We start from the raw sequence: 26,019 nt of genomic DNA, 5'->3' as shown, positions 1-26,019 counted from the left end.
CATTATATTTCACAGACTGTTGCTGTTGGAAAAAAAAAAAAAAATGCACCACAGAGAAAACTGCTAAAAGCCTCTCAAATATGTGTGACAACACTAACGTCACTGGAGTACTTTAGGACGGCAAAAAAACAGTACAAAGGTTAAACACTGCTGTGGTTTTGTTCCTAAATTTAAAACAGCAAATGCCTTTCAAAAATTAAACAAATAAGAGTTTTTAAAAAAATTGAATTAAATCAAGACTAAACAAAAGGTTAGCAACTACAGACAAAAGAAGATAAATTCAACTGATTTCCCATCAAGGTTTAGAGTAGGGATGTCCCGATCTGATCTATAGATCGGTATCGGCTGCCGATCTGGCATTTTTTAGAAGATCGGATCGGGTTTAGTCACGAGGATCGGGCCAATCTAGGCCCAGTTTGGGAAGGTGGGAAGCAAACGTACTGCCCCCTCAAATTAAAGTTTCTGGAGGTAGGGAAAAGCGGTACAAATGTGGGAGGCTTAGAGGACTTAGTAAAGCATCTATAAGTTTCACTTTCACTCTGCGCTTGTACTCATTATGAGGTCTGGTTGTGATGCGCAAGGCTGTTTTCTTTCAACCCGTGGGGCTTTTGTGGAATTATTTGACCCGACCCAACCTGCCCTGCAAATAAACTGACATTCTGTTGACCTGCCCCAACCCAACCCATGAGTAACCCGCTTCATATCATTAATGCACGGCTCCAAACGCACCCCCATATAATACCTGGATGTACCTGTCCATACACACACTACAGCAGTGGAAAATATAAGGTTCTAATTTGTCCCAATTTGGAAAGTGCAAAAAATTATACTAAAGTTATTAAGACTCAAAGGTATCATACCTGTTTTAGTTCAGGCTCCACATTCAGCCCAATTGTGATCTCAAGTAAAATAATAGTATAACCTCTAAATGACTCCAAATTTAAATCAAAATTTCACTGTAAAAAGTACATATCGGATCAGTATCGGCAAAACTAATCCCAAAAAATCGGATCAGAAGCAAAAAAATCCAGATCAGGACATCACTAGCTTAGAGTGTGAGTTACATCTGTTTTTTCACTGTGGGTAAAGATCTGATGTATGAACTTGAATTCTTTAGGTTTATTACAACAGGTATTTTGTGGTTTTAGCCTCCAACGCTACGAAACTGACATCAGTAAACAAGTAATCACATGATGCAACACTGACCCAGCCATCTATCACAATTTGCACACACACTTCCTCTTTTAACCTCAGATTACTGTACAGAGTGTAGCTGAGTACACATCACTGCACAATCGGGTTATAGAAGCAACACAGTGAACACCCTCAAATAAAAAGGATATGTACAAAGTGTCTGATCATCAGATTTTTGCTTTGGTATTTTGGTGGTACTATTTACTACACAAGGTTTTCCCTACCACAGAAACGTTAGGTTAGGCTAGGTTAGGTTAGGTTAGGTTAGCCTTTAACCAAATAAATTATAAAAACCTTCAGGCAACAGGAGGTGGCTTGATCCCAAACAGAAAGACAGACTAGCAACAGGAATGACCTTGCAATCAATTAATCAATATTTGGACCAATGATTTTATAGCTGTGTGTGACAGCTCATTAAATATTTCTCCACAGCACCATAGTAGCTTTACAACCACTGATTCATAAGTCATTTTTAAGCTATTGTTACAGAAAGTCTCGACAAAGAATAAGTTATGAGTAAACTTTTTTGTCATCAAGTAATTTTTTATGTCATTTATTTAATCAAACAGTTTTTGTCACGAGTTCCTCCCCACAGAGCTCTAATACTATGCTTTTACTATATGAACATCACAACATCCCTGGTGAAAACCTTCAGGTTGTTTTTAATGTAAAAGGACACAAAAATGATAAAGACAGTGACGTGAAGGACAACACATAGAACTGAACAACGAGACTATCAGGACAGCAGGGAGTTTATGTAATGTCATAGAATCAGAGCCAGTTTGTACTGTGTGTCGCTTTACCTAGATCAAATCTATTCAGACCTTTTAATAAACAAGTGTCACAGCTGTCGTAAATCTGCACAGATGGGATAAACAGCTTTGATGCTAAATGTTTGTGGGTGAGTATTTAGTGTTAAAGAGCCCAAACTTGCAGGTGAACGTTCTGTCGTTATTTGATGACGGCATCTGACGTGAATGTGAAATACTTCTGGTGACACCAAAATGTCAAACTCCCATGTACTTTGAGCTTGTTAGTGCACATGTAGCTGGTACAAATGGTCTCAGGAGAGGAGGCGGGGCTGCTGCGCTATTTCTGACATCAAGCTCAATGTGACGCACTTGGATGTGAGGATAAGAAGGAAGCCAGGTCCTCCAAACACCAAAAGCACACACACGAACAGAATGAAACAAACACAGCTTTACAAGCTGTTGCCAAAGCCCTCGTGTGTGTTGTGTGTGTGTGTGTGTGTGTGTGTGTGTGTTACAACAGCTGTAAGGCCATCAGCTGTGGCTGATGCTGAGACAAAAGGACTCCCTCTCCAGTCAAAGGCCACACCAGAAGCCCAGGGCGTCCTCCGCTTCCTGTTTCAGTGTAAAACCTTAGCACACCAAACAAAGAAATGGGGGGTGGGAACAGGGGGAGGGACACATTTGCTGAAAAAAAAAAAAAAAACCCTCAAACAGAGGTTCCATTGTGCTGCTCACCTCACAACACCTCCTGTCACAGACGTTACCATTTCTTTTCCTAGCCAGCACGTACGTAGCGCAGTTCACACCTTTTCTTAATTTTCTGGTTTAAAAGAAGTTTCCTGTTAAAACAACAGGCTGCTGTGAAGTTACCTGACTGAATCTGCAGAGCAACAAAATTTACAGACACAAAATATTCTGTCTGTTGCTCTTTTCAGGCCATTTACACGCTTAATTAAAATGAATGTTCGTGCTAATGGTCCTATTGACATGCAGCCATGCATACTCCCATTAGGTAACATGTTGTTTGTTGCTAACACATTAGTGTTTGGAGGCCCCGGTCCTGTTTGGCTCATTTGTGTCAAAACAGGATGTCAGATTTACCGCTAGTGATGGACTTGTTTGACCATGAGAACTCAGCCTCCCTCTCTCATTCCTTCAGCCACATCCTTGAAAATGTCAGTGTTGTGACATTTTCTCATATCTAAAAACCTAATGATTTAAGAGTCTTTCATATTGAAGTAAGTGTGCTTCTCCGTCTGACCAGAACTGTAGGCTTTTCCTTTGCCATGCATCACTATTCCAGCCAAAAGACACGTGTTGTCAAACATATAGAGGTGTCTGATGATTTAAGTCAGGAAGTAATGCTTCAATGACTGAAACATTACAGTGCATCACTGTGAAGAGGCAGATGTTAAGTAAAGTTAATAAAATATTTCAGGTAAGTTTACTTCAAATAATTAAGACTGACATTTATATATATATAGATAAAGTAATATCTTACTTCAAATTCATCATTATAGTTGCAGCTTTTCATTCATTAGGTACCAAGTTTTAAAGAAGTTTAATTAAATGAGAAAAAACAGTTTCCTGACTCTTTTAAACTAAATTGAACAACATCCAAAGTACAGAGTGGGAACTCCTGAGGCCATGTAGTACAACAGGAGGCAGTCTATGAATTCCTGCCTCAGATTATGACTAACGCGCCTCGATATGCTCTCATAACAGCCTTTCTCTTGCACTCTAAATAAATTCACACGAGAGCAGAAAATTCTGGCACAAACTGCTGGTAAATGTTGCCCAAAGTGCTGCAGGCGAGGTGTGAGTAAGGCTGAGCAGATACTGTGCGTACAACAATGAAATGGGTCACGGATGAGACGCTGTAATTAATGTGAGCATCAAGTCTATCTGAGGAATCTGAAGTCTGATTCACATTCATGCTGACTGTGTGAAATCTGACTGAGCAGTGTGACAACACTGCACAGGGACTGGAAAATGTCTGAGTTCAGGGTCATAGTATGATACTACTTCTAACCATACCATGTGCATTTGTTTATCTAATGTGTAAAACTAATGCAACCAGACAGTGAATCTTCGCTGTGTGACAGTTTCTCTGTCCTACTTATGCAAAAGTGCAGTTTGATTTAAATATTTCTGAAGAGAAGTTACAGTAAGTCATGCTTTTTTTTGTCACATGTTCTTTTTCCCCCAAACATGCTGTACATACTGTTTTCATTTTGTTTTTTTACCTTACAAACTGACACTTACATTAAAAATGGCTCAGAGTTTCATGTCCTTTTAATTACTTCATGAATCATTGTAAAAATCGAAATAAAACTAATTATTAGAGCTCTATAAATGGGTCCTTGCATATGTTTAAGGTTGTACAAAGGAATGTGAATATTACTTTCTGTGTCAATAGTACAAAAGTTGGGTAAAGTGGAATTCGTTGCCACTTGTTTCATTAGTTTTCTAGTACATTTTAACTCCTAAAAATGACTTTGTTTTAAGATGAACAACACTTACAGTTTCAGAAGGCCTTCACAATGGTTCATGCTCTACTGTGCAACACTGATACTGTGAAACTGTGATGGTTTTCGAGACTGTTATCAGGAAAACCTCACACAATTGCAACCCAGTTTGAACTTACTCTGTGTCTCTAGGAGATTTTCTTGAAGATTTTCAGTGTGTTTCATTAATAGTTACTACAACCACATGTTTCCTGAACATAAGGACACAATCAAAGAACACTGGGGTCTGAATTATACAGTTCAGGATCCAGTAATTTTGCAGGAAGTCAAACTGCATTGTCTAAAATTTGCAAGCTTCACTTTTCAGTCAGACGCTGTAACTGGAGAGCAGTAATATCAGATTAAGCTGAAACTAAAACACTGAAATCTCTAACTGCACATCCGTCTGCTGTAAAATCTAGTCTTGTGATCCCATCCTGGACACATACATGCATGCATTTGCAGATACACGTAACTTCTTGTCTGTTGGCATAGCGACAGGTGGCAGGGAGAGGTTTACGATGCTTGACAAAACCACCGGAGACAAGAGCAGCTCATTAAGTGAACTCCAGAGACAGCAGAGGACCACTGAAAACAGCTATCCTGTATCACATACGGTGATTTTGGAGCTCAGCTGTCAGCAAACAGGATAATAAACTCTACAGGTAGCAGCCAGAAACTTGAGAACTAGTATGAACACAAATGCTTTCTTTGTGATCTTGATTTGATCTCCGGTTATAGAAGACATTTAAAAGCTGAAAGTCCTCCAGTATAACCCACATATCTCTGATCAGCATCTCCACCACAGCTCTAAATATGGTCTATTTAGGTTGTCTTTGGCCTGAAAACCTCGACTGTTTCTTCGCAAAGCAGATACTGTGATTACCTTATTAATTTGAGCAAATTAATTAAATGATTTTGACAGAGTGAGATAATGCTTTATCAACATGCACCTTTAAACACCGTGACAGCTGGTTCTGTTTTATATTTTCCAGCAATTAAATACCTGACAAAACAATGAAGATTTACAACTAATTTAAGCTCACATGATTTTAATGTCACTGTTCTTCTGTTAGCATCATTTGTGGACTAGCTGATGACCAGTTTTTCACATTTCTCATCTCGTTATCAGTTGTCGCCATCAGAGACTGTATAAAAAAGGATGGATTCAGTATTTTGGCTTAAGTCATCTTGGGTTTTTTCAGTCAGAAGTGAATGTATTATATTTGTAATTATAGGGTGATAAGCTACCAAGTTAATACAACTGATAAATTAGTGAAAACAGACACAACAGTACTAGTTTTTGAACAAGTACAGTATTTTTAACTTCAGGTAATGAATAAATGCACCAGTAAGCTATAATCAACATATAATCCAATTCCAATCCAATGCTGACATTAACTAAAGTAATGTAGATATGTTACCCCAAGAGGTGGTATAATTAAGAAACTATAAGCTAAAAGCTGTGGAACAAAATAATTTTGTGATCCTGTTAGTGCAAGCTCTACACCATAACTACAGTTGAGCCACCCGTTTAGAAAAACCCTTTTATTTACTTAAAAGTAGCTCAGAACATCTGACTGAGCTGTCAGTCGGACCTGTCAATCAAAACCCACACAGCAGACGTCAAATCTCCCGTTATCCCCAAAATCTTATTAAACGAGCCACAATTTATAGAAGGACCACCCACGCTCTTATTACATGGCCCAAATGAAAAGAACTGGACTTGAATGTCTCCTGAAAAAAGTGTAAAGATTTAGTATTTTTAGAGAGGTTTCATCCATTTATTGTCAATAGTAGTGGGTCACTTTAAGGTACGTCCATTTTGGTTTTACTTTCAAGAATTGTACGAACTTTTAAGCTACAGTATGTGTTTGTGTAGTTCCATCCTTTTCAGACCCACCAGAGCTGCTACAGTGAAGCCACACAGTGAGTTCCATCAATATTTAAGCACAGCAGCTTTCTGCTCGGCCGCTCTGGACTGAATAAATTTGCCCTGTCACCATTTCGCTTCCGGCTTGTCGATACAGGCCTACAGCACCCTGGTGTTGTCACAGAGAAATGTCTCGCAATCCAGCAGGACGATGAGACATTCCTGTGTGTCCCTGCTGGTCATCTCCCATCACATCACTGGTTGTCCCACTCATGGAGATCCCCATCTGAGCCTCTGTCAGTAGACACAGAGGACCCTGAGAGCCCAGCACTCAGTCTGTTCAACTGTCCCAACACCACAGTGAATGGCTCATTGATTATTCAGAACAAGTTCATGGGCCGCAGTTAATTGGTACAGTGGAATTTCCATTCAGCGTTTCGATCAGGCAGGAGAATCCCCTCCGATGACAGGCCCGATAATGTGGAAGCAGCCGGGTCGCCATGACCTTCAAACCAACACAAACCGCCTGAAATTCAAAGTCCAAAAGCCATTTCCCAAATATTGAGTCAAACAAAGCTGCTTCTGTGGACGGGAGCCAGCAGCTAATTAAATGCTGTCCTGTTATCAGCTCATCGGGCCTATCTGCAGCAGTAATACTGTGGTGATGAAACAGACTCCAGTTCTAATACTGTACTAGATATGAGCCGTCAGGACCCAGTATGTTCAGACTACGAACCACAATAGGAGCCCTCTGTCAGTTACACAACCTTGAACAAATATGAGAGCAGCTTTTCATCACAAACTACTTGATGGCTGGATATGAGAGCAGCTCAACAGCCACTTCACAGATTACGGATTAGGGAGAGGAGATTGCTTTCCACCATTCTTCAGTTACCATACAGCTGATCCTTGACAAAGGCATCCTGCTCATGGTGATGGAAAACCCATGCATCAAACTGGACCCACTTCTATAAAAGATGACCTAAGTCTTAACTCAACCTGACCAGTCCTCCCAAATCCAGCCAACATACACCCTACTCCTGACCCCTAAGATGTCATTTTTATATTATAAAATCTAAATAAATCAGTTTGCATTAGAACTTATTGGTGCAATTTTGTTACAGTATGCTCGATATGACTTTTTCCCAAAAATGCACATGAAGCAAGTCTGAAGTGACTGTAATTTTATAAAAGTAATGTTAAAAAATCGTAATTAAAAATGGTCTAAAATTTTTTTTTTTTAAAGATTGATTTTAGACTGTAATCGCATGTCAAAAACACCTGTGGGACTCATCTGCAGGTTTAGACATCAGGATTAGAGGCTGATATTGGTTTTCAAAGCAGGGAAAAGCCAGTTAACCACCCGATGTCACCAAGAGACCAAAAAGAATTTCAGTACATTTGGAAATTCCCTATCTTTTATTGAATAAACCCAGACATGTAAACACTGACTTATAAAAACTTATAAAAGCGAGGACCGTCTCAATCTAATGAAAAAATACTTTTCTCTATCATTTCTAACTAATGCATGTCAGCTGCATTGACAGATATCAGAGCTGAGTAACGGCATCATGCCATCTTTCTGAGCTCAGATGAGTCTAAGCCTGTGTCATTAGCTTGGACTTGATGACCCTACTTCTATTAAAGGCTAAAAATCATCTGGTTTTATCTATCAGTAGCAGTCGGGGTTTTTTATACAGTAAATTTCTTGCCAAAATCTAATCAAATAGTCTCACAAATACCCTGCTACTAAGTAACAAACATAATTTATTTTGGAATTAACATAAGGCTTAACAATATAGTCCAAAATGTGTCTAAGAAACCATGCTTGAGAAACAAATACACCAATTAAAAATATGTAATATAAAAATATCAGGTGAATTCTTCTTTTATACTTGTGTATTAAAAATAGGTTTAGTATTTGCAATAAAAATGTGTTGGCTAATGAATTACAGTTAGAAAACTTTTCTTGTTTGTTAGATTTTAATAGCTTGGGGGAGGGTGGAAACATTATTTTTGCCCCTTTACTTTTTTTAATGTCATTATGTTACTGGTTGTTGATAATAAACAGTAAATTACCAGTAGTCAATTTGTAGTTAAATATAATTATAACATGGACACCAATAACAGCCTCATAAATCCAATCATCAGTGACTGGACTCTATTAAACACTGCTGAAACAAACAGTGTTCATTTATGACACACACTTATTAGAACAGTCATACACAAAGATCTGCTGTTTGCAAAGGGTCATAAATTGTGATATTCATCTGCTGCAGGGGCATCCAAGAACTGTAAACCTTCTTACTGGAAAAAAACAGTGGGGAATCTGAAGTTGAAAAAAGGGCTGTTACATATTACAAAGAGCATTTTATGAATGTCTTCTATTCTTAGCCAACATGTTTACAGTACAGGCTCTCTACTCCAGAGTGCAAATTCATCAGAGCTGTGATGTATTAAGCAGGCTTCTGTTGCCAGCATTCACTTTGAAGTTTATCAAAATGTAACCTTGACAATTAAGACCTGCTCAGGCTCAGATAAACACTCTGTAGCCCATTGCACTCTGGGAGAAGTGACTCTAAAATCTGGAATCAGTGCATCTTTAAGAGATGTGTTAGTCACAGGCAGCTGTGTCCCCAAATGTCCTCCTGACCAAATACAGCGGCTGATTTCACTGAAAACAAAGGACCTCCACAGAGAAAAAAAAAATAAAATCAGTTGATTCAGCTCCCATCGCCTGAAGGAAAGAAATGCATGATGGGACACGATTGAAGATGATATGCAAACTCTACTCAAGTCCTTATATGACTAAGAAATTGTAAACAACATTTACATTGTGTGGCCAAAAGTATATAGGCAGATCCATCCACACAAAGAACCATTCCTGATGGTTTTTACTTTACCTGTCTTGACCTGCTGATGGCGAACCTTAACTGCTGCAACAAACTATGATATTCTAGACCAGGCGTGCCAAACATATGGTCTGTAGGATGAATTTGCTAAGTGGCAAAATTACTAAAATGACTTTGTCAGTTAAGTGTGAAAAACTTATTTTAGTTCAGGGGTCACATTCAGCACAATGTGATCTCAAGTGGGTTGGACCAGTAAAATAATAGCATAGTAGCCTAGAAATAATGACAACTCCAAATTCAAAACTGTACAATTTGAACATTATTTTGCCTTTTAGTAAAAGTTTTGTAATTTATGTATAAATTATAGGTTGTAGTATAACATTGTTAAAATTGTGCTTATTTTTCTTAAGAAAATTGAAGTTGTTCATGGTTGCTCAGATTACTTTCTCTCTCTTTTTTTTTTTTTTTAAAGATAGTTTGGAAATGTTAGCATTTTCATAATTTCATTTTAATTTTAAAATTTTTATTTTTTGCACTAAAACAATTAGAAAAATTTGGAGTTGGCATTGCTTATAGGATATTGTGCTATTATTTCACTGGTTCGACCCATCTGAGAGCAAACATGTGTGGCCCCTGAACTAAACTGAGTCTGACACAGCTGTTCTAGACCAACCTTTCCCAAATGTATACATATATGCATCATATAAGAATTGGCTGTTGTCATAATCCACTACTCTTTCACCTAACCTCCATAGGCAGGAGGTGTATGGGGTGTATGGTGGTTTTACAAAACCCTGGACTGGTCACAGAGCAGAATACATATATAAGCATGAAACTACATGGCACTAACACTCCTCCTAAAGTGTTGACATATTATTGGCCACATAATGGACCTGCAAAGAATGTCAGGGATTGATAATGTGAAATTTTACGAATGAGAAACACTCCTTTGTCTAGTTGACAAAACAAACCTTCCACACTACAAGACACACATCAGCCTTTCAGCCCGTTTCTCATATGTGGATTAAGACTAGTCCAAGACTTTAACAAAAATCCAATAAAGAGCCCCTTGGAAAAACAAGAATTTGCCTTTGATTAGCCTTAATCCATGTCTGGGAACCATCAAGCAGTGACACAGACTGGCCAGTCAGACAGTGGCATTCACACTCTGCCACCTGGTCATCACACCTGGAAATATTCCCCTCCAGTCAAATGTAATGGAAACACGGTGACAAGTGTACACCTCTGACTGAGACCTGCCTCCCTCTCTGACAGTCCCAGCTTCTGTACTCGCACTGAAATGAGCTTCAAAAACAAAACAGGGCTGCTGTGACCTAGAAGGAGCATTCAAGGCAAAGCACATGTTCTTTGTGGCTGCACATGTGCACTGCCTGCAAATATGAAGGCACGAGCTGTGGATTAGACAGTCAGTGCCTTGTGTTTAATGATGCCTGCCTCATGTGTGCATCCCATCTTATCCATAAACCCAGATTTGGATCACATGTGGGGTGCAGTCCACCGGTGTGGAGCTCTGTGCTCAGTCCGTGTCCCCGGTGCCATGTGTGCTCTTACCTTGTCCAGCTCGTCGTGCAGCTCTGACAGGGTCGGTCGGATGAGTTTCTCCCCCAGTGGCGCTGCTGTCTGCCGGTAGAAATCGATGTTGGGTACGGCATCGATGGTGTTGTGGCCAAAAGTCCTCAGGTAGTAGGTGTTGGTGTGGGTGTCATAATGGTAGTGATGCTGGCCCCCCGTGGACGAATGCAAACTGGTCTCGCTCATCACCGTGTCCCCGTTCTGGAGCCCCTCCGGCGGCGGTGCCTCCGCGGAGTCCGGGCTCCCTGCTCCGCTCGGATCCGCAAAGTTCACCACTCGAAACCGGCCTTTGGCTTCCTCTCCCCCGGCCCCCGGATCACCCTCCGGAGGACCGGCGGGAGTGGCCTTATCGCTGGATGGGACAGTGGTGGAGGCGTCGGAGCTCGGGGACTTGTCTTCGGTGGCTCCCGCTGCCTCGGCCACAAGGTCCACCTGGAACCGGCTCTGGCTGGGCGTCGGACCGGGCGGCCTTTGCCCCGCATCCGGAGACAGAAAATCGCATTCCGTCGCGGCACCCTCAGCCGGGGCGGAAGGCGAGGAGGATGGTGCTGACATGGCACAAAAAACACCCGTGAACGTGAAAACCGTATGAGATAAAACACGTCGTGACCGTCGTAAGTAACCGGAGGACGGCTGGAGACCGGTGACAGACGCGGGGCTGGTTCCTCTTCAGAGGGAGGGCACCACGCTGCTCTGCCGGGCCAGAAAAGAGCGCAAGGCGGACGTGCACAGAGCGGTAAGAATAGCACGCTAGCTGCCACGGAGCATGAGGCTACAGGCTGGAAACTTTCCGACACTTTCTTCCTTCTTCTTCCGCGGGAGTAAAATCCAAATCTCCGCGGTCACTCTCAGTCACTCGTCGCCGCTGGACTGACTCCGGTCCACCGCGGGTGTTTGTGTTGTTTGGGGCAGGATGCTGTTGTCGACCTTGCCGCAGCTCCTCCTAGACTCCCCGAGCTTCCCTCGCTGCTATTATACACACTGCAGTCGGCATCACTGTAGGGTGGGCTCCCGCTGAGAGGGGCATCGCGAGATATCATCACTCGCGTGTCTTTCTTTCAAAAGGAGGAAAGTGTCGCGAGAAGACATCACAATACTCAAACAGTAGGCGTGACGTGATCGGTGCGTGACAGAGGAGGAGGGAGTGAAACTGCACCAACAGACCTACCAATACTCACTACATTTGTCTGCATAATGGACTGGTACATGTGTGATCGATTAACACTGAATGTCTTCCCGTTTTCCACTGACATAATGTAGAGTTTACATAGACTATAAAAACTCCAACCTCTGTCAAACAGATAAGAAGGATGTTATTTTACAGCAGCTTGAACCCATACAGACTCAGAGCTACTTTTGTGGTAGTTCCCAAATGATCTTTTTCTCTATATTGAACATTTCTTGAGTGATTTGTCACCATTTATTGTGAAATAATCCTCTGTATTTTGTATTTTTCCAGTGAAAATCAGTTTTTTTTCCAATATTTAATTTACTGATCACATAGATCACAGGTGTCAAACATGTGGCCCGGGGGCCAAATCCGGTCCGCCAAAGGGTTCAGTCCGGCCCCTGGGATGAATTTGTTGAATGTAAAAATTACACTGAAGATATTAACAATCAAGGATGTTAAAATCATTTTAGGTTATTTCAGTCTAAAGTGGATCAGACTAGTCAAATACTATCATAATAACCTATAAATAATGAAAATGGCAAATTTTTCTCTTTGTTTTAGCGTAAAAAAAGTAAAATTACACAAAAATGTTTACATTTACAGACTAGCCTTTTACAAAAAAAAATGTGAATGTCTGAAATATCTTAAGAGAAATATGAGGAATTTTAATAATATTCTCCCTGTTATTTAATGTTTTGTGTATTTGTTGATCCACCGTGATCTCTAAGTTGTGATTCACATGTGTAAATGATAAACTAAGGCATAATATTGTTAACACTGCATTTATTTTACTAAAGAATTTTCAGGTTGTTCATATTTGTTCATGTTATGTTCAAGTATAGTTCGTAGATGTAAACATTTTCAGTACGGAATTTACTTTTTTCACTCAAAAGTTCTTATCCTATTATTTCTACTATTTTACTGGTCCGCCCCACTTTATATCATATCAGGTTGTATGTGGCCCCTGAACTAAAATGAGTTTGACACCCCTGATACAGATGTTCATAAAAGCTCAGATTGAAGTTGAGGGTTATTATACCAAAAAACAGAGAAAACTGAAGAAAAAGTAACTTTTTCAGTAAAATCTGTCATTAACTGAACATAAACCAAGTGTGTCCATCCACTGTCATTGATCCAACTCCATGGGTTTTACTGGTGAATCAATGTTGTAGAAGATGACGGTGTTTCCACATTCACTATGGAGCCTCTGAACGTCCAAATGGGTCATTATCTGATGACCATGAAAAGACAAAAAACTGTATTTTATATCAAATATTTACATGTATTGATAGGATTAGTGGATCAATAGGTATTAAACAGTTTATATCAGTAGATGGATTTGGTCGCTGGTGGATTTTTGGGTCTTTATGGGTTCATGTCTGATCATATTCACTGATATCATGACCATAAAAGTAATTTAATGAAAACATAATGGAGTTTAAAGTATTACAATTCTATTACAAGTATCAAGTATTTAAAAGTAAAATTAGACAACTCGTATTACTTCCCCATTCGAGTACATTTGATGCTTTATGCCAATTCACAACTAATAATGAAGAAAATGCAAGACTGAAAATCATTCAGAGATGAATATGAAATCTTTATTTAATTTTAAAAATGTTTATTTTTGTTGTTTTTTACTCCTTTAAAACACTTACAACATGCAACTTCTGTGTGTAAAATGCAGAAAATTCATGTGATATACGTATAGGTATAAGTATAAAAGGGTCTTTGTATTAAATGTCCTAAATATCTGAATATTAGGGATCAAACATCAAATTGTGGCAAACAGGTTCCAATCAAAAAACACTGAGGAGCCAAGTTTAAAGTCTGTTAATGTAATCTCTGGTCTGTATCTTATTTCATTATACAGTACATTATTTAATTACCCAAACAGTCTATGAAACAGACTGCAGAGGTGGGAGGTGATGATGTACATATACTTCATTACTGTACTGCAGTACAGTTTTCCGTGCTTTGACTTGAGTGTTTATTTCACTGCCAACTTTATACTTAAACTTCATATATTTAATACAAATATAATTAATAATTAATTTAAAAAATAATTTATTACAACCTATATTTTCAAGAAAAATACATAAACAAAAGTACAGATACTTTAAAAGTTTTCCCGTCTCTATTCAATAACTGTAATAGTTTAAAATGACCTATACTTTGTTATGTAACTGTAAAATGTTGTTACTTGTAGCTAGTTCCTCCCCAGCGTCAGTCGCCTGCAGGCACACAGGTTGTTGGTCGAACCGTAAAACTACCAACAGTGAAGTGCAAGCTAGTTTTTTGGCTACACTAATCCTCTCCTTTGTTCCAACTTCTAATCCCTGTAATCCCTGTGAATCACTTCAGGGAAGGTTTTCTTCTCAGTTCTGTAAAACAACAATAGGAAAATCAGAGCTTTTAATCCGTGCAGTTTTCTGAGTGTACCTGATGTGGTGTCACAGTGTTGAAATCATACTGTAGGCTGGAGAAGTTGAGTTCACATTGTTCCTTCCACATGTTGCTACATTTTCTGTCCACAGAGAAACACAGTGGTTTAGCTTCTGCCTCAGTGTTCAACACCACAACAGCGGTTCTCTCATTCTGATTAAGAAATACTTTATTAGATGCTGCTTCTGTTCTTGGTCAGTGGTTGTAATCACTATGAATAAATATGATCTCACAACTAATATTTACACAACAGCTGTGAGCCACAAATATTAGCCCCGCATAACTGGCTGCGTAAACTCTCCAGTGTACTTCATCTAAAGAGCAACAGGTTCAGCCTCGTATATAAAGAACAAATATCACACATCACAAAGTATGTCTGGGGCGTTTCTGAAGCTCGCAACATGCTTTATTTTGACAAAAGCAAAGCTCAATCTTAAGTAAACAGTCTGTGATGAGACTGTAATTGTCAGCTTGTTTTCACTCTTCAGGGTGAGTAACTGATGTACGATGATGGCAGGGTGTGAGGGGACTCACCTCATCTGTACAAAAGCTGTAAAAACCCCATAATTAAAATGAATGGTTGCTGTTATTGTATTGTGTTTTTCCTTTGGTATCAAGTCACTCTGCTGTCCCTGGTCTAATTTCATTGACCACCAAACCTGATTACACTGATCCAATTTGTGGGGGCAAAGTGGAGCTATGATGGTCCTATTATAAGGACGGTGTGATCAATAGGTCAACATGCCATCGGCTGAGGGGAACATGGATCCTTAATGTTGGTTATAATGTCTGATATAAGTGAATCCAGTCTCTAATGATGGAACTGGTTCAGTCCTTTGCACATGTTCAGAGGTGGCACATATTGTCTTTACTTAAATAGAGCCGTAAATACTGTACATGTAGAAAATGATAGAAAATAAAACAAGTGGTGCCAGGCACAACAAACCCCACCCCTCACATGTATTGTAGCTTATTTTGGCATCGATCCAGCTGATGTCATCATATCTATGCATGTGCTGATGTCAGCATATCAATTGCCTCTATATATGTGCCAAGTTTGAAGTAAATTGAAACGAAATTGATGCTTTTATAGACAGTTGAAATTTCCATCCATCCATTATCTGAACCTGCTTTATCCTCACTAGGGTCACAGGGGTCGCTTGGAGCCTAACCCAGCTACTTATGGGCAAAAGTGGGGTACACCCTGGACATGTCACCAGTTCATCACAGGACTGACATATCGACAAACAATCACTCTCCCATTCACACCTATGGGCAATTTAGATTAACCAATTAACCTATCAGTGCATGTCTTTGGATGGTGGGAGGAAGCCAGAGAGAACCCACACAGACATGGGGAGAACATGCAAACTCCACTCAGAAAGGTCCCACCCCCATTGAGTGGTGTTGGAATCGAACCCAGGACCTTTTTGCTGTGAGAAATTTTGCTCATCATATGTAAATGGGAGAAGAAAAAAGATGTTAAAAATTAATAAAAAATTGGAACTTTGATCTATTTTTCCCAAACTGTAACCACATTTATTCTAGGTCACTGGCAATCTATAAACCCAATTTGGTACAAATTCAACCAATAGTTTTGCTGCTACAGACATGTGAAATTTAGCCCTTTATAAGTAAATGGGGGGGAAAAAAAAAAGATTTAAGAAATTCATAAAAAATTTAAACTTTGACCTACTTTTCCCAAAATGTAATGACATCTATTCTGGGTCACTGGCAATCTATAAACCCAATTTGGTATGAATTCAACCAATAGTTTTGCTGCTGCAGACATCTGAAATGTTGCCCATTATAAGTAAATAGGGAAAAAACAAGATTTTAAAAATTCATTAAAAATTTGAAATTTGACCAACTTTTCCAAAAATGTAACCACATCTTTTCTGGGTCACTGGCAATTTATGAGCCAAATTTAGTATGAATTCAACCAATAGTTTTGCTACTACAGTGTTAACAAACAAAGAAACAAACAAAGAAACAGACAAAGAAAGAAAAGAACAAAGAAACAAACCGAACCAAAAACAGTACCCCTTCGGGGGGTGGGTTAATAAAAAATGATTAAAAATGAAAAAGTACAGGCCCTGAAATCTATAATTGAGATTTCAATTGACTGTTTCTTTACAAAGCAGAAGGAACCTGATGTGAAATTAATACAAGAGTAATTGAATCAAGCCATTCTAACTCCAAATAAAATATAAACATATGTACATACTGAAAATAATAAACATTAAAGGTTTAATTTGTCATATTTGTGCAGATTTGTGCACTTGTGTGAAGTCTGTTTTGTGGTGGACCTGGTTGTTTGCATTCATGATTAATCATCTGTACAGTGATTTAGCACTAACAAATTTAATCTTTAACTTTGCTTCAACGTGATAATTGCCTTTCATTTCCCTTTATCTTATATTTATTATTTTATTATTTTATCCTTTTAGGTTCAAATCAGTCCTAATTTTGGGAGGCAGGTAATGATGCAAATTGAAATAATTAATAACTCCCCTGAAATGCATTAAAGCTAATATCACATACAGAAATAAGCATAAATATAAAGTTGGCAGAAAGTTGATGTATAATTAGTTTTTACTTTTGTTGACAAAATTGCATATAATGGAAATTAACTTGTTATCAAAATCCACAAATACAGAAATTAACTAGAAGCACTCGGAGAGCGCAGACCTCCGCCAAGGCTGATCAGTGGCCCCCCCCGTGGGCCCCCCACCCCCGATCACCACCAAAATTTAAGCATTTCTTCCTTATCCCATTTCCAACAAACCCTGAAAATTTCATCCAAATCTGTCCATTACTTTTTGAGTTATGTTGCACACTAACGGACAGACAAACGGGCCCCCCCCCGTGGGCCCCCCCACCCCCGATCACCACCAAAATTTAATCATTTCTTCCTTATCCCATTTCCAACAAACCCTGAAAAGTTCATCCAAATCTGTCCATAACTTTTTGAGTTATGTTGCACACTAACGGACAGACAAACAAACAAACAGACAGACAAACAAACAAACAAACAAACAAACAAACAAACAGACAAACAAACAAACAAACCCTGGCAAAAACATAACCTCCTTGGCGGAGGTAAATATTTATTTGGGATCTTAAGTGTTACTGCCAGAAAGGTAATTATTAAAAATTGTCTTAAACCATACACATCATCTGTAGAAGACTGGTATTATATAGTATGTGAAATTTTTATGATGGAAAGAAGTCCTTTCTCCATGAGGCTCCAGACAGACAAATTTGAGAAATTATCTGATAAGTTCTACTGTACTAAAGGGAAACACCCCATGGTTATAAGTGTATGTTCTGCATGTTTGTTTGTTAATTTTATCTGTTTTATTTTTTCATAGTTTTTTTCTTATTGCAAAAATATGAGAAATGGTTCTAAAGTCTATACATGTGTGCAAACTGATGGAAGATAATGTGATGTGATCTGAATAAAGAAAACTGAATAAAGGAGTGGTAGTAAGGAGTAGAAGGTAAAGATATTTATGTTATAGTGAATGACACTGAAGAAAAAAAGTAACCAGAAAATAAATTAAAGTACAGAGACTTGCAAATTCTACTTGACAATATTAAGTTAAGTATTTTTTACAGTACTTTTAGTAAATTCCCACCTCTGCACTTGTTACAGACTGTTTAGTAAAATGTGAAAAGTTAGGTTGTGAAAGTGCAGAGGCTTAAATCACAGACTACAATTATACAATAAACTATCCTGTGTCAAACATTGCAGTTAACTCACTGCTAATGCAATATTAAGAAATATCAAATAAATATCCAAGACTATTATTCATCCCCCAAGCCCTGTGTATGTCATATTTTAATTGTGGACCCCATTTGACCCCTAGTCCACAGGCTTTTAGGGAATTTAATTAAAATTCATTGTCAACTAATCTATAATTTATTTTCTTGATTGATTGTTTGGTCCGTCAAATATCAGAAAATTGTGAAAAAATGTTTACCCAATGTCCAAAATGATGTCAAATATTTTGTTGTGGTCTTTCAGGAAGTACAAGCCAGAAAAGATTCACATTTAAGAAGCTGGAATCAGAGAAAATACATGGTGATTAATTTAATAATCAATAACTCATAAATCAATCAGATAACAGTTGCAGCTCTAAAGCCTATTTTATAGGTGGCCAAAGTGATACATACTGTAGATAGACCTGAAATTCAATCACCATATTACACATAAATACACAACAAAATCGAATCCCTTGTTTTATGTTTGGTGTACGGCAATTTGGCCAGCTGTAAAGTTCTTAAAGTGCTTTATAAATAAAGTTGGTATGGTATGGTATGGTAAAATAAGTAACACTGAACTACAGCATTACAAACCAATCTAAAGATAATATACGATAAAAACATCAGTTTTGCACAAATAATAGTTACCTGCAGTTTTGTAAAAGCATGAAAGTTGTGCTCCGGCATCTGAAAACCTGCTCCAATCATGAAGAAACAACACTATTTACTATATAAATATCTGTATACCTGTGTACTGAAAAACACCTTTTGTTTGGTCGAGCAGACATTGTTGTGGGAGACACTGAGGCAGGGGCTCGTGAATAATGCTGTAATCTTCCATCAGCCCCCCACCCAGGCATTTCCATTAGAGACGGGTGTGGAACTTTTGGTGAAACTCTGACTGAAATGTGTCACTGATGTGTTTAAACAAACAGAATTACTGAGAGATCATTCTTGCATATGAGTGGAAATGTTGCATGGAGATGGTGCAGGAAAAAAAGGGCAAGGGGTCACCAAAAAGGTTTGGCTTAATCCTGTGGTGAGTATCAGTGCACACGGCATCTGGTCGTCAGGCTGGACATATGTCATTAAGCGTCACATGTGGGCTACATTTAGGCATATGTGATTTTTTTCACCCATTTAATCCTATTTTGATTGGTCTTCCATATGTTGTCTTGAGTCAGATAAAGGTCTTGGAGGTCCTATAGGCACAAATATTCAGGAGGCCCCTTTATTCTCCACAAATTCACTTGACTAGATTTTCTATGATTAAAAGTAACAATTATTTCATGTTAATTAAGTCTGAGAAGACCAAGAATTCATATTCATCGAGTGAAATAATGTGGCACAATATACTTATACAATGGCTAAAAAGGCATCCACCCTTTTATTGCGTCTTTCACAAATTTCTGCAAAGTAATGTCAATTACATCAAAAATATATAATATAAAATAGATAATTGCATAAATATTCATCCCCTTGCAAGTAGAGATCCAGCCATTTGGTGCTTGTATTAAAATATGACATAGCGTGCTGTACACTTTTAATACCCCTTGGCCAAATATAATGTGAGATTCTGCTAAGAGTTACTGCCCTATAATTTAGATTAGACTGTCTTTGTGTAAAATTTACTACATACATATTTATATTTATATTTGAAAGTACTCAGATATTATAACTGCACATTTGACCTTGAAAAACCAGGTCAAGGTCACCTATTTTTGATTCATGCCAAGATGCATCCACAGTATACATTTGGTGCAGATATCTCAATGCATTCTTCAGATAATGCGATTATGTCGTTGAATGGATAGACAGACAGATGGAGGGACAAAATGATTATACAATACCTCTTCGGCCAGAAATTGGCCAAGGGGTAAAAAGTGGAAAACACACATTAGGCTCCAAACTTTCTATAGGTCCTGTATCTAATAATAAACCTCTGTAATGTGAAATTCATAAAACTGAGAAGTGTCATAGAGAATAAATCCCATGTGAGGCCAGTGTTCATGCAGTAGTAACACTGTCTTACTGACTGTAACTGCACATTATCCACTGGTTATTAAAACAGAAGGTCACTGCAGTCCCCACAGGTTAACACACTGCAGTGGAATAAATATTATCAGTCTTTATGAGCAGTGGTGTAGTGGTCCCTGGAGAAGTGGGATTATTCTCAATTTTTGGCTTCTTTTTTTTTTTTTTTTTAGTCCAGAAAGACACCATTTTAGAAACAGTGACATGTCAGACTACTCTATTTAGTTTACCCAAAAATCTTTCAGTAGTATTTGCTCGCTATTATAAAATTATCATGACTCAGGAGCAGTTTGTCGGTATTACTGGTCAAACAAGCAGCTGCATGAATGTATATGCATTCAACATGAGGCAAATATAGGATAATGTTAGCCTTCCATAACGTTAGCCTTTCATAACGTTAGCCTACTCACACAGTTTAACTATTGGTGACAAATCTCTTCTCCTCTAAATATGCAGTCATATTGCCAGTAGTTTAAAACAGTGACTCATTCTGAAACCACCTTAAAACTTACCTCAGAATTATGTATTCCATGACAGTAGGTTCTCTCGATATGTGTCACTCAGTTGAAAGATGTTTTTTCTACCTTTCTCATTCACATTTCCAATAATCACACATCTTTCAAAGAGACGTGCAGTGACCTGTCAATCAACTGGGGTGGGACTGGCACCTGAGTTGTCCAGTCAGGTTCCAGAGGTGGCCAGCGCTAGTTAGCAATATTTTCCTTGGATATAACCTGCCTTACTCTGCCTCTGATTGGCTCATCAGTCCTCATGCCTAAAGTTAACCAATCTAGTCAGTGAAGGCAGCGAGTACTAGCCAATTAGAGGCAGAGTAGGTCGGGTCATAGCTTCGCCATTCCTGGGAGAAAAAAATGGACAATTTGGCTCAGATATTACTGAATGGTGTGCGTCAGGGGGGTTTAAAAGTGGGTATACCCAATGCTGACCAAAAAATAAGTGGGTATACTCCGTATACCCCCGTATACCCTGGACTACACCTCTGTTTGTGAGTGTTCTACAGGTCAGGGCTCCTAAACGCTCTGAACTTCTGCATATCAGACCAGATGCAACTACCACATCATCTTACTGCCCAGATTTATTTATAATTACATTAAAAACACATCCAATAGTTATGATGCAAATCAGTGACATTAGGCATTTTTGGAATAATAGTAATTAAGCAAATCTTCTAAACTCAGGTATATAGATTATTTAATTGATGTTGAAATTGATCAGTTCATCTGGTCAACAATCCAAACAAAACAAGTGGTGCCAGGCACAACAAACCCTGCATCGATCCAGCTGATGTCATCATGTCTATGCATGTGCTGATGTCAGTATATCAAGTGCCTCTATATTTGTGCCAAGTTTGAGGTAAATTGAAACAAGGCTGATGTTTTTATAAACATTGGAAATTTCACCCATTATATATAAATGGGAGGAGAAAAATTTCAAAAATTCATAAAAAAATTTAATTTTGACCTATTTTTCCCAGAATATAATCAGATCTATTCTGGGTCACTGGCAATCTATAAACCCAATTTGGTATGAATTCTACTAATAGTTTTGCTGCTTGAGTGTTAACAAAGAAAGAAAGAAAGAAAGAAAGAAAGAAAGAAAGAAAGAAAGAAAGAAAGAAAGAAACAAACAAACAAACAAACAAACAAACAAACCAAACCAAAAACAATACCCCTTGCCTCCCCTTCAGAGGGCAGGGTAACAGAAATGCAAAAATCAGTAGAATGTCATGAAATGAATAACATACTTAGACACAGAGTCTGTTTAAATACAGACGTGGGGGACGGCTGTGACAGAGGCCGACAGAGGGGTCACTGAATATTAGACCTCAGAAGTATGTGGGCTGTCACTTCTGTACAAGCAAAGCTAAAAGGAATGTGTCCACAACTCCACATCACATATACTGTTGTACTGAAGTAGCTTCTATTATTCCACAAAAACCCATAATTAAACCATTACCTCTATCCCTCTGTGTCCTCGCCCTCATTCGACTCTGTGATCTCTGAGTTCAGTGTCCTCCATGTTTGCTGCTGCATGTGACGTCTTCATTATTGTTCTATTCAGTTAAAGAGCATGAACAGCTCAAACTGGAATCTATATCTAATATTGGCCACATTTAGGAAATAACATGCACAATCATTGACTACGTATATATTTTCCAAAATAGCATCCCATAGTGGACCACTGGAAGGGGTCTCTTTATTCCAGTTTGGTAGTTAGGGATGGGAAAGGATAAGAATTGAACTATTCCAGTTCCATCATCGATTCTCTTATTGATTTTCATTGGATTAGGGAATAAACTATAGCACAAATGGCTTTGTTTGCATTAACTCTTTAATATGCCAACAGTTTGTACTTGATTTGAATAAACCTCCTAAAGGGTTCTAAAGGTGTAGTTAAAGGAATGTTAACTCTACCTGCTGCAGCCTCTGAGCCTCGTCGTCATCTAAATGTAATTGTAGGACATGGACATTATTCATAAACAATAGTAAAGCAGGTTGACACAGTGAAATGGCACTGACATTAACAGGATCGATAGAACTTGGAGGAGTTTAATGTAGTCCAGAGTCTCCGCCCCCTTCACTAAGCAGCCAATCAAAGATGTTCCATTGCAGTTTAATTGGATGCTGTGGTCAATGTTGAAGGTAACCCTTTGTTGTAATGGAAGCTCTGCAACTGGTGCAAATGGCCGTGGTGTCGTCTTTACTGGTGAAATACAACTATATTTTAGAGGCTTCTGAACCAAAATACAGAAATGATGCATTTGATGTGATGATGTTGCAGAACCAATAAGCAGAATCATTAAGAAAACAGACTAATGATTCCAAGAAACTGAACTACTGGGACTACAGTTCTCGATGCCCATCTTTACCAGTAGTCGTCCATCATATTTGATTTGAGACTATGAGCGGCTTTTACCGTATGGATTTTAAGCTCAGCGTGGATTTACAGCTCCTGAAGCTTTACTCATGCATAATCATTACAGGACTGCGATGCAACGTCCACATGAAAAAGTGAACAAATGTGGGAAATGAAAATGCATGTTGACTAAGGTTCAGCATCTCACAGATTAACAACAGATCAAATAAACCACAAATAAGATGAGATCCTGCTTCTTGAGATCCTTTATGAGGTGTCAGGTTTCTCCAGCTGGATGCCTACTGCAGCAGTGTGTCACGCCCCTGATCACACTGTGACAGACGAAGCCATACCTTCTCCCACTGGTGGGGAAGGTCAGACCCCCCAGATAGTTTCTCCTGCTCATTAGCCAAGAGAACCGCTAATCCATTTAATGCTGTTCTCTGTGCAGCAGGAGATCATTAGTGGCCACTCAGGCTCCACTCACACACTAATGTTCAGGCCTGCGGCTCTCGGTCCAATTTTGCAAGCTTGGAAAAAGAAATCAAACACCTGAAACGATAACAAACGGAAAGAAATCTTAAATGGTGATCAGCTGCTGCTCAGGTTGTCATCATCCCCCAAGCAGCAACCTCCAAGGGTGATACTGAGGAACAAAAACTTGCTGTTCCTTATCATTAGTAATGAGTTAATCCCCATTGAGTAGCCCAATTTACACCAAAAATAAACCTGTTTACTGCCTAGTATGGAAATGGGTTTGGTCTCCGGACCTAATTTCCATTCCTAAGGAACTTGTGGTTGTGTGACTTCAGCGTTGGCATCATTTTTCAGCCCTGGAGGGATGATGTCAATGTGAGCAACAGCTGATATTCACAAGACGTTTACTAGACCTGAACATCAGTCTGTCAGCCTGTAATGATTTCAGGGTTTCTGCTTTCACATTATTTTCTAAATGTCTCCAACATTAGATTTCAATGTGAACTGTTCATCAAGACTAACAACAGAGACGTCACATATATCATGTTGTCACCTGGAAGTAAACATGGAGATTCATACTCAAAAAACAATAGAATGAGTGTATGACAAGACATTTGAAGGCTTCATAACTGATAATAAATTATACTAATAATATTAAAACAAAATGTATGAGACTATTGCAATTTTATGAAAAATATAGATGCCTCAAACCAGAACTCACTGTATGTACTGTGCTGTTCTCTTATATATTACCCCCATATACTGCTTGGATGTATGGGTAAACACATACAAAAAACCACCACTAATCCAGTTTTCACGCTACAGAGGACAGCATGAGTCATAAATAGATTGGATTATTACGCACCAACTAACACATTATTCAGTACACATGCAGTAAAATTTTGATTTCTAAACTGCACAGATTATGTATAATGCACAAATTAAGACTTAATTCATACACAGACATATCTATTTTTTGATGGATTCAGTATTATTTTAGTTTTCCCTGTGGTTTGATGATATTGGTGTCCAATCCATCCAGAAACTATTAATTTTTAAAGCACAGAGTTGACCATAGTGCTGTAAAAACCCAAAAAATACACAAAAGCAATAAAACAGTATGATATTGTAAAAGAATAAGGCACATTAAATACAGTATAAACCAGGGCAAAATGACACAGTCAACAACTGACGCTGTATGAAAGGACTGTAGTACTGCATTATGTAATAATGGTGCAGTATGTATTAATGTAATAATTATTCACCCCATCATATAATAACGCCACATTTTGAAATAACTTATTTCACATTGCAATAGTTATTACAAAATGCGAGTGTAGCACTTTTTTTTTTTTGAAGAAAATGTAATAATTTGGTGCATTATGTAATAAACCATTGAAAAACCAATGAAATGGATGCCTTAACTGGAAAAACCATCATACCAGCAGAGCAACACTAAGTATCCCAGCTTAAATAAAATTCATCTTAAAAAACTAGTAGGATGGCCATTCATTGGAAATATTCCAAATCTTTTTGTTAATAGGCAGTTTGATGCTCCTTTTTTTAATCCCCAGTTGTTGCATTAACACACAAATGGAGCAGGAATAAAGATTTTTTTTTTTTTCTGTTCTACATTTGTATTTGTGTTTTTATGCTTTGTATCATGTATAATATTTGCATGACATAATCCAGATTGCATGTGTATATGTCTTCCAAAATTTCAGCGCACCGTTAAGTTTCTTGTCAGTAATACTTAAATAGTGCAGCTTTCATCTCTAGCTTGCAAACACATTCTCCATTATAATGAATACAGTTATTTTTGATTCAGGTTTGACCAATGAAACATCCTACTAGTGTTTTTAATTGAATTTGAATTAAACTAGAATGCTTAATGTTGTTCTGCTGATATGATGGTTTTTCCAATTAAGGCATCAATTTCAATGTTTTTTTGATGGTTTATTACATAACGCACCAAATTATTACATAAAAAAGTACTGCACTTGCATTTTTAAATACCTGTTACAAATATGTAATAAGTTATTACAAAATGTTGCAAAGTTTATAACAAAATGTGTTATTACATATTGCACCATTATTACATAATGCGGTGCTACAAGGACTTTGTTAACTTTCTAATTCTGTAAGCATTTGCCCCAAATGTTATTAATTAGGGAGCAAAATTAATGACCACTACTTACAATACTACTACATTTTACACTTCAACGAACAACAACAGAACTATACAGTGACAATATGGAGGAGTGAATACTGGTGTATGGAGGATGTAGGTGAGGCGAGAGACATGACCCATAACCATGTTATTAACCTGCAGATTATAATAATGCAGGAGGGTGAGGATAGGGAGCATGGGATGTACATGGATCATCCTGCAGAGATTCATTTCACTGTCATTTCACTGAGAAACTGAGATTATACCACAGTTACACTCATACCAGGCCTATAAAAAGTGTTCTCC

The 26,019-nt window shown here is 38.3% G+C and overlaps 1 protein-coding gene across 2 annotated transcripts in view; it reads right to left on the bottom strand.

The window, feature by feature from the left end:
* Positions 1-11,326, bottom strand: part of slc12a2 (solute carrier family 12 member 2) — an 84,255-nt gene extending 72,929 nt beyond the window's left edge. For both annotated transcript variants that reach the window (XM_030149823.1, XM_030149824.1), the window contains exon 1: positions 10,751-11,326. In XM_030149823.1, the coding sequence (XP_030005683.1) occupies positions 10,751-11,326 (576 nt within the window). The remainder of the gene's footprint in view (positions 1-10,750) is intronic.
* Between the last annotated feature and the right edge of the window lie 14,693 nt (positions 11,327-26,019).

The sequence above is a fragment of the Sphaeramia orbicularis genome, chromosome 12 (genome assembly GCF_902148855.1).
Source record: "Sphaeramia orbicularis chromosome 12, fSphaOr1.1, whole genome shotgun sequence".
NCBI classification, from domain to species: domain Eukaryota; kingdom Metazoa; phylum Chordata; class Actinopteri; order Kurtiformes; family Apogonidae; genus Sphaeramia; species Sphaeramia orbicularis.
This window is presented reverse-complemented; position numbering and strand designations above follow the sequence as displayed.